The sequence below is a fragment of the Gobio gobio genome (assembly GCF_949357685.1).
Source record: "Gobio gobio genome assembly, chromosome: 13".
NCBI classification, from domain to species: Eukaryota; Metazoa; Chordata; class Actinopteri; order Cypriniformes; family Gobionidae; genus Gobio; species Gobio gobio.
In genome coordinates, this window is record NC_137106.1 from 45,960,381 (window position 1) to 45,971,197 (window position 10,817).

The 10,817-nt window shown below is 40.9% G+C and overlaps 1 protein-coding gene across 1 annotated transcript; it reads left to right on the forward strand.

Annotated features, from left to right (window-relative positions):
- Nucleotides 1-4,207: 4,207 nt before the first annotated feature.
- On the forward strand, nucleotides 4,208-5,344 carry LOC307136037 (putative nuclease HARBI1; the record flags this gene model as incomplete). Its single annotated transcript, XM_079832783.1, has 2 exons — nucleotides 4,208-4,920; nucleotides 5,032-5,344. The coding sequence occupies 2 exons, from the start codon at nucleotides 4,208-4,210 to the stop codon at nucleotides 5,342-5,344; spliced, it is 1,026 nt and encodes a 341-aa protein (XP_079688909.1).
- Nucleotides 5,345-10,817: the final 5,473 nt, after the last annotated feature.

The following is a 10,817-nucleotide window of genomic DNA, read 5'->3' on the forward strand; positions in this document are numbered from 1 at the left end:
TAATTATACAAAAGAGTTGTTCTGTCCATTATTAGAAGGCACACAGTGAGTTAGACCTGCCTTGGCCGGTGCGTCTTTTACGCATTCTGAAGGTGCCTGTTTTATCCATTGGTTTTATCGTGTTGCAGTCTATTAGACAACATTCCGCATAAGATGGGCTTACATTTGGAAATATATTACATCTACATTTCAGTGGTAACACATAAGGTGTTGATCATCATCTTTCTATATTATTGTTAGCACTACCTCGAGCTAAAGCGGCGTCTCTTCGGAGCTGTCATTTTCTTAAATGAGCCGCGGCAATGTTTCAAATGAGCTTCTAACGCTAGACAAATGCCTTTATTTTCAACGCGATCTACCCAAACCATTTCGAAACTAAGGAGCCATTTGTCCTTCGATTACAAACAAGCTCCTCGGCGCCGCGTTTGCGGGACTCATGTTTCGCGCTGTAGGGGATTTTAAAAAAGTGACGTGAGTGGAAGGGAGGCGGCAGCGCCGGGACAGTGTGTGTGTGAGAGCGGGAGGCAGAGCGGCAGAGAGATGCGCCAGAGTTGCAAAATTGCAGGCGCTGGTCGCGGCTGTTATTTCAAATAGCACAGCATATTTTAAACTAATCGGTTAACCGGTTTCAACCGGCTAATGAGGCTCGGTGGTCGGTCAAGAAAATGTTTAGTTTTCGCCATCCCTAGAACTAGGCAAAGCTAGACAGACCTTCTTTTCAAATATTATAAACAGAAACATAAACATCACGTGCACTCTTTTTGCTACTGTCGAGAGACTAACAACCAGTGTTGGGCACGTTACTTTTAAAAAGTAATTAGTTATAGTTACTAGTTACTTCTTACAAATAGTAACTGAGTTAGTAACTGAGTTACATCATTATAAAAGTAACTAATTACCAGGGAAAGTAATTACTGCGTTACTTTTTTTTTCTTTCAAATGTTCAAATGTCAAATAATTTGGATGCCCCCAATATTAGATATGTTAAATGAATGAATTGGACACTAAATAGAATAAATTATTATTATAAAACATTGTACATTAATGTGCACTATTGTAATGTTGCTGTGGGACAATGTGAGAGACACCTATCAAATTCAATGCATTATTGTAAATATTATCAGTAGGCCTACTATAGTGTAAATATTGTGTAAATATTATCAGTACTATACTTTCCTGTGGTAGTGGAGCTCACGTTATCACCTGGGTTTTTAGCCACTAATTTTGTGGCATATGATGATGTGAGGCGCTTCAGAATCACTTGCCACTGGCGTGGAGAGACTCTTTCTTCCTGGGCATAAGTTGCACGTTACTTAAATATTCTTACCTTTCACCTCAACGAGGGAAAAGTAGCGCTTATACTTCCAATTTGCGAAAGCTACCTTTGAAGTCGTTGGACTATCGCTGAATGTGCATATGCGTGTGCGTCATAGGTGTGTGTGTGTGTGTGTGTGTGTGTGTGTGTGTGTGTGTGTGTGTGTGTGTGTGTGAACCATAGACCGTGAAAAAAAATAGGTGTGAACTCAACCTATCAACTTCAACCTTGTCTCCCACCCACCAATCATCATCAGTTATGTGTAGCACCGCACCCACCCCCAACACGCATGGCTGGTGCGCGCGCGCACACACACACACACGTTGCAGGTCCGACTGACAGAGAGCCTGTTCGGATGAAAAGCGCTTCAGTGAGCTCAATTATAGTAACGCGACTAACGCCGCATTTTTTTCCCTCAGTAACGCTAACGGCGTTGTAACGGGAGAAACAGTAATTCGTTTGATTACTCGTTACTGAAAAAAATAATTCCGTTAGTAACGCCGTTTATCTGTAACGCCGTTATTCCCATCACTGCTAACAACCCCCCCGAGTCACATTCTCAATGAAATGCTCTCAGACAGCAAATTTAGTGAGTTTGCTTCCTTCTTCTCCGAGAAAATCAATAATATCAGAAATGCGATCAGCACATCCTTGAGTTGCTCTGGGGTCAGTCAGATCAGACCACAACCTCAGAAAGTTACTATGACTGATTTCGAAGCAATTGATGGTAAAAATTTAGAAGAAACGGTACAGCACCTTAAAACATCAACCTGCGCCCTTGATACACTCACCCCTTTTTTTATTTTCAAAAGTGTGTTTAACTGTTTAGAAGCAGATCTCCTAGAAGTGGTAAACGCCTCACTTCTTTCTGGGACTTTTCCAAACTCCCTTAAAACCGCAGTAGTTAAGCCTCTCCTGAAAAAGAGAAATCTGGATAACTCCATACTGAGCAACTACAGACCAATCTCAAATCTCCCCTTCATAGGCAAGATCATTGAAAAAGTTGTTTTCAGTCAGCTTAACAAATTCTTGAGCTAAAAAACGGATACTTTGACAATTTTCAATCTGGTTTCCGACCGCATCACAGCACAGAGACAGCGCTCATAAAGATAATAAATTATATTTGCCTCAATACAGATACAGGCAAAACATCAATTTGGGTAATACTCGACCTCAGTGCTGCATTCGACACTGTTGACCACAACATACTTCTTGACAGGCTGGAAAAGTGGGTTGGGCTTTCTGGGATGGTCCTCAAATGGTTCAGGTCATACTTAAAGAGAGAGGTTATTATGTGAGTATAGGTGACCATAAGTCTGAGTGGACATCCATGGCATGCGGAGTCCCACAAGGGTCAATTCTTGCACCACTCCTATTCAACCTGTATATGCTGCCACTAAATGGCTTACCACAGCTATGCTGACAACACCCAGATCTACTTAGCCCTATCACCTAATGAGTACAGCCCCATTGACTCTATGTAAATGCATTGATGAAGTTAACAGTTGGATGTGCCAAAACTTTCTTCACTTAAACAAAGACAAAACTGAAATCACTACATTTGGAAACAACGATGAAATTCTCAAGATGAACGCATATCTTGAGACTAAGGGTCTAAAATCAAAAAATCAAGTCAGGAATCTTGGTGTGATATTGGAGTCAGACCTGAGTTTCAGTAGTCATGTCAAAGCAATAACTAAATCAGCTTACTATCATCTGAAAAATATTGCAAGAATTAGATGCTTTGTTTCCAGGCAAGACTTAGAGAAACTCGTTCATGCTTTTATCACCAGCAGGGTGGACTATTGTAATGATCTCCTCACCAGCCTTCCCAAAAAGACCATTAGACAGCTGCAGCTCATACAGAACGCTGCAGCCAGGATCCTGAGCAGAACCAGAAAATTTGACCATATCACACCAGTCCTCAGATCTTTACACTGGCTTCCAGTTACATTTAGGATCGATTTTAAAGTGCTATTACTTGTATCTAAATCACTCAATGACCTAGGACCTCAATACATTGCAGATATGCTGATTAAACACAAACCCAACAGATCACTCGGATCATCAGGATCAATCATCTTCCGCTTATTCTGCTTATCCATCAGGATCAAGTCAGTTAGAAATACCAAGGGTTCACTCAAAGCAAGGAGAGTCTGCTTTTAGCTATTATGCCAGCCATAGCTGGAACCAGCTTCCTGAACAGATCAGATGTGCTGCAACAGTAGCCACTTTCAAATCCAGACTCAAAACACATCTGTTTAGCTGTGCATTTACTGAATGAGCACTGTACCACTGTACGTGCTTTGTCCGAACTGCTTGCATTTTAATTTATATGTTTCAATTTAACCCTGTTGTTATTTGTATTTTTAATTATACTCTTTATTTTTATCTTTCAATATTTTTATTTTGTTAAGGCTGTCTGGGTGGAAGAGGTTGAGAGACGGGGAGCGATAAATAAGTGGGGTGGATAAAGCATAGGTGGATGACTGATTCTGTGGTAAATGCAACATGATTAAAATTTAGAGAATTTTGAGATATCACGTGGACGAGGAGGCCGTGCTGTGAGCCGGTTTTGGGCTATTGAGAGCCAATAAGAGAGGACACTATTGGGATTGTCCGCCCGTCTGTTCTTGGGTGAAGAGATCAGGGCCCGTATCCCTAAAGAATTTTTGTGCAAAAAGTGGCTCCTAGCGGCCAAATTCTAAGAAAATTCTCAGAGTCATGACGTTTTCTTAGAATTTCCCCTAAAAGTGACACGAAAATCCCAGTTAATATAAAAGCTATTCCTCAAGATTCCTAGTGCTTAAAAGGGCTCCTAAAGCGAGATCTGCTAAGAGCAGGGAAGAGGACTTTTAGTGGCTTAGGAGTTCCCCTAAGCAGCTGCACAAAATGGCCAACAGAGGAGGCAGGAGAGATGTCCTGCAAACACTGGATGACAGGGAATTATTGAGACGCTACAGATTGGATCGTGCAGGAATCATGTTTGTGGTGGATCTCCTTAGAGATGCAATTACTTCACCAACTCGACGCCACAACACTATTACACCGGAGAAGAAAGTAATCACAACCCTGAGGTATTTGGCAACAGGGAAAATGCAACAATGCAGCAGTGATGACTTGGGTCTGTCCCAATCCTCCGTCAGCAGAGTCATCACCCAAACACTGACAGCTTTGTCACAACCTAATATTGTGACACAATTTGTTTCATTCCCGCTGGATGCTCGCACTTTACACACACATAAAAGGGCATTTATGGACATTGCAGGATTCCCTGGCGTTGTGGGTGTAATTGATGGAACACATGTGAGAATAATTGCGCCATCAGAGGACGAGGCTGTCTTTGTTAACAGGAAGAATTTCCACAGCATCAATGTGCAAATAGTTTTCAATGCGGCCTGTAAGATTTTGGACATTGTGGCTAAATGGCCAGGCTCCACACATGATGCGAGAATGCTCTCCGAGAGTGGCATCAGACAGCTTTTTGAGAGACGCTATGTGCCAGCTAATTGCCACTTGTTAGGGGACAGTGGCTACCCATGCAAACCATGGCTCCTTACACCTTACCTCCAGCCACGCCAAGGGCCCCAACTAAACTATAACAGGTAAGCCAAACAATACAAAAATCATGGAAATGAAATGCAAGCAATATGTTAGAGCATCCAAGTAGTGCAATATTTCCATCAAATAATGAAAGGTCCTGTATTCTATTGTAGGGCCCACAAGACAACAAGAGCAGTGGTGGAGCGTGGCATAGGCCAGCTTAAGAGGCGCTTTCATGTTCTCCACGGAGAGGTGCGGCTGAGGCCTGAAAAAGTCAGCAAAGTCATCATAGCCTGTGCAATATTACACAATATTTGCAAGGTTAGACAGATTGCAGAACCTCTGGAGGATGGCAATGAGGATGAGGATGAAGACAACGATGAGGATGGTGGTGAAGAAGATATTCACATTCCACAGGGGAACCTAGCCCAGAGTGGACTGCCTTACAGGGCAAACTTCACAAATTACATTTCAGTCAAGCTGTAGCCCCATGTCATTTGAGAACTTGTGATGGTATTAAGAACTACCACAGTTTTACTGCACATCACCTGCAATTGTTAAATGCAAGACACAGAACACAATCTGTAAATGGTTTATTTTTTAGGTGTTCAATTTTAAGGCGGTAGTACTCCTCCTGAAGGGAAAGGACTTTTTTTTGTTGTTCAAACACATCAATTGTGAGTTGCAATCTTCTCTCCTGCAGGGATGCTGACAGAGCAGGTGCTTTGGATGGGAATGGTGTTTTATCCGCCAGGCTATCCTGAGTAGCAGCTGCAGATGGTTCAGGCGGCAATCTTGTCGGCAAACTTGATGGGCCCGGTTCTTGTGATGGCTCCATGCTACAGAAATACATAGGCCTAGTTTAATTATTGTTTTGATTAAATTAATTTAATACAATGAGCATGGATAACACATGAAATGGCTTCTGCAATGAATAAACACTGTTGCTATGAATAACCCTGTGTCCTACATTTGCTGCATTTCAAGGGCCTGCATCATTGACGTGTCAATGCCTGTTGGCAGCCCGGTGACACTGTCTTTCAAGCCCTGGGACACTCTGAGGTCAGTGTCAGCCACCTGGGGACAGCCGCTTTGCAGGTGGTCCACCCCCTAGAAAGAAACAGTCAATGAACACAGTACTTAGGCATGTAAATTAACTTTGCCAGCAGGAGCAAGTTGCCAGATTATGTGGTAGGCTATAGTATTTTGCTCACCTGTGAGTGAGGATTCCCGCTTGTGTGCTGCAATCTCATCTTTTGCCTTGGACTGCAGCACATACCACCTTTTCTCACAATCGTCGCCTGTCCGCACCACCAGTGGAAAAGAGGCATTGATTGTTTGGGATATTGTGTCCCAGGCGCGCCTCTTGCCTTGGCTAGTGACAGTTGGGCCAAATTTTCCTTGTAACATACCTTTATGTTCATTCACCAACTGGGCCAGCAACAAACCTTGCTCCTCAGTCCAGTTCGGCTTGCGATTCCTTTTTTTCTCCATTTTCTGTGTTTGTAGGATATTTGTTTAGCCTGACGTCGTCATACTCAATTCTAGTCAGAATATGAGTCTGATACTGCTCCGTTGGGCTGTGATTATGGGGCGTGTTTCAACCGAACCAGGGAAGACCTCAATTGGATAGACCTACAACCAATCAGAGCAACGGAGCGACGCATAACGTTAGTTATCAAATGTCAACAGAACTCAACTGCACTGTGTTGCCATGTCCGCGGGTTGAAGCGACCCCAATTATGTGATATACAGACCCAGGAATGCGATTTTTAGCTGCCAGTCCTGCCAAAATAACACATATTTTACCCCCCCAAATGCCTTTTTTCCCGGAGAACCCCCCCTGGAAAGCTATTGGGCTAGTTTTGAGGAACGTTAGCAATTGGGCGGGTTTTGTTGTAAAAACTTGGCAACCCTGTACCTGCACGCACGCTGGAATAAGTAGCCTAACGTTAGAAGAAAAATATGAGTGTAAACGATCTTTGTCGGTGTTGTAAAAAAAAAGGATACACAAGAGTTTACTTACCAACACGATCATCATTTCTGAGAGAAATAGTAAAGGTGAATGCATATACGAACAAGTTCTCCGTTTAGGATTAGAACAGACTCAACCGAAGCGCCTTTGATGACGTACATGATTACGTTCTGTTGATCATCTGTCAATCATCGTCTAAAGCCCGCCCTGACAATTTTATTGGTCCGAACAGTTTCTGTTCGGGCATAATTACTTCTCTACCGATCAAGTCCAGACCGAACTGCCCGAGTAAAAATGTTGTGGGCGGGGCTAAGTTCGGCTGGCATCCAGGCTAATATTTGTTAACAAGCCTTCATAAATAGACCAGCCAGCAATCACAGACATTGATAAAAGCTGAGCCGTGTTACCCTCGTTAAGACCACACTGAGTTGTAACGTTGTAATTTCTACTTCATTAAGGACAGCCCCTTGAGATAGGCCATCTTGTTTTCAATGGGGTCCATATGGGAGTGAAAGTACAAAATATGCCAGCTAGGATATTAATATAAATAAGACACAAATCATTATTTGAACAGGGTGTAATGAGCTTAAGTTTTCACATATTTTAGATTCTAATGTTAGGCTGTAACCCCTACAGCTTACTATGCATTTTCCAGATATTTTCTTGAATGTGAAATATTATTCACAATTACAGTCTGCATAAGATTAGAGTGTATAATTATGTTTATTGATTTGAGGGTACATCCTTTGCTCATTATCACCAAAAGTTCATTTTCATCAAACTTGTAGGATCAACCAATCACGGCTTTTGAAATGATGAGTCATACCTAGCAACGGGGTCAACCACACCTCCTCACTAAGATAGGATTTTCCATCCATTCCTTGCTCAGAGTTCACTGAAAATGTTCTGGAATCACTTCTAAGCTAAAACTCCTGGCAAGGAATTTTTAGGTTAAGTTAGGAGCTCTCTGAGAGGATTCTCAGAATTTTTAGGGATACGGGCCCAGATCTGTACAGAGACGTCCGACAGATTCATTAGCAAATTAATTAGACCTGGGAGTCTAAGGACCGGGAGTCCAAAAATAGGGCACTTGAGGTGTCCGCCTTTGGTTGGATATCAAGGGTAATTACAGGGCGCTATTGCGAGCGTCCGGCCGGCTGACCTTGGGTAAGTTGTTAAGATCTGAACGGAGACGTCCGACAGATTATTAGCGCGCGCACGAAGAGTCACAGAGATAGCCAATATGGGGAAGTCCCAAAGCAAATCAGCTGAATTTGTTTTTTAATTAAAATGTAATATTGAGGGATAAACCATAAGGGAAGTCTGACTCTGTGACGAAATCAGTGTGAATTTATGACGCTAGAGGGGAAAAAACCATAGTCCCATAGTTGAGTACTCCCTCCGGTGCGAGGAAGACCCGTTTAGATCTGCTCTGACGGGTAAAACATCTAGAGAAGGCCCTCAAGTTAGGCCAAGATTTGTCTGTAAGTGTACTGTCTAAACGCACAGTTACCTGACAAATATTTTTAAAGTAAACCTGACTCTCCATTTTCTTCCACCCCAGATAGGGGATTTCATCTTTATTTTTTATTTATTTTCATTCCTATTATAACTGTTTTAATTCACTTACAAATATTTTTATTTAATTTCTGTGTAAATCACTTTGAATTGCCACTGTGTATGAAATGTGCTATACAAATGAACTTGCCTTGCCTTGCCTTGCCTTGCCTTGCCTTGCCTTGCAGGTGCGGAGCAGGGCGGGCCAAATAATTTCATAAAAGCAGGACCCGTGGGTTTGAAAAAAAGCTGACCCACGCATCACTATTATATACAAAGTTTAACAGCATATTCGGAGAGCAGAGATAGTGACGTTTCAGGAGACACCTGGAATGTAGGGAAATCCTCAGAAGTAGTGTTGTTTTTGGCGGCCTGTTGTAATTTTAGTTTTAGTCTAGTCTTTGTGTCAAGCTGTCATTTTAGTTTTTATTAGTTTTAGTCATGGTCATACTCTTTTTAGTCTAGTCAAGTTTTAGTCGACTAAAAGTCTGAGCATTTTAGTCTTATTTTAGTCAGAATTATCTATGACTATTTTCGTCTAGTTTTAGTCGACGATAACTGATGACATTTTAGTCAAGTTTTAGTCAATGAAAATTGTATTTTAGTCTCTTTTTAGTAATGCAATTCTATTTAACCCAGTCAATATAGTATAAGTACATATTATATACAAAACCAAAATCTTCTTTGGTTACACTTTATTTTGATAGTCCAAACATTCTACTAACTATAAGTAACTTTGCAACTACATGTCAACTAACTGTCATTAAAGTATTAGTTGACTGTCAGTAGACTGGTAGGTTATGGTTAGGTGTTAGGGTTCGGGTTAGTAGAATAAGTTGAATTGTAGTTGCCAAGTTACTTATAGTCAGTAGAATGTCTGTTGGGGGACCAACAAAATAAAGTTTTAGTAAATATTAATCAGACAGTCTACAAATACTCTAATGACAGTTAGTTGACATGTAGTTGCAAAGTTACTTATAGTTAGTAGATTGTCTAAAGTGGACTATCAAAATAAAGTGTTACCTCTTCTTTTAGCCAAACCCATTTCAAACAATGTTATCTTATTATATTATTGTTACCTTAGACTCAAGAATACATCCATTCCAGACACGGAAGACGCTCTGATTTAAAGTTACAACATATTTATTTTACCAACTAAACATGTTAGAAGTACACACACATACATTCAAATAAAATAAATAAAAACATTGAGATGTCTCTTAAGGTTCGTGGTGTTTTTTCCTGTGATTTTTGTGGCCACATTTCTCCCCATCTTTTTCCACAACACCCATTTTATTTTCCACTTCAATGTAATAAAAGTTTCTTCCAAATGTCTTAAAAAGAATAAATGCATATTTAATTTAATAATAGGAAAATAATATCCAAATTATTATTTAATTCTTTAAATCTGTTTAAAATTAGACCCAAATTATAGTTAAAATGTTTTTCTGTCTTGTATTTTATCTCAAAATAAAGGATGTCATTTTATTCCACATGGAAATGTGCGGAAATAAGTGAATACAGCCTCTTATTCGCTTATGAGGTAATCATAATGCTGCGGTTATTTTAACATATCTAATTGCTGCCGTTATAACGGCACATTTCAAATGTTTACGTGCTTTTCTTTCTTTTTTTGAGCGGTGATGAAATATCTTGCTCTTGAAAATACTTGCCAGCATTTCAGTAATACAAGTCTAGATCTTTCAAATGCATCCAAATAACAGCTAAGCACAACCACACAATGCTCTGCAGTGGCCAAAAAGGATATAAACCGTGAATTCTGAAGTTATATATTATTGAAAACTTAGAGATGTGGATTCAGACGGCACCACACGACCTTGGTGTTTGTCAAACAGTAAGTTAGGTCATTCGGCCGGAGAATTTTACACGGGTGGTGGGAGAAAAACACTGATATTCTGGATTAAGATGACAATAAAATCACTGACTAGCACATGTGAATGATAAAGACACTTTACGACCGCTGGACAAACAATTACCGTCCGAATAGTGCTTACGGAGCCCGACTGCCCGCCCATCGGTCTCGTTCACTCACCGGAGCTAAATCTTCTAAAACGCCGCGCGAGTGGGGCTTGAAGAGAGTGATGTCACCTGCGTCTAGGCAGTGAGACCTGATGCAGCCCCTGAATGAGACGCACAGAAATACTGCAAAATGATAATAAAAACGCAACTTTTCGTCTCGTCTCATTTTCGTCAACGAAAATGAAGAGACATTTTAGCATAGTTTTTATTTTGTGAACCACATTTAGTCTCGTTTTTATTCGCCATCGTCACATGACCAGCATTTACGTTGCGTCTCGTTTTCGCCACGTTATAAAGGTTCGTTGACGACGATATTTAGTCTTACTTTTCGTTGACGAAAACAACACTACTCAGAAGTGATTCTTAGAGAGGAGTTGAGAAAAGCAA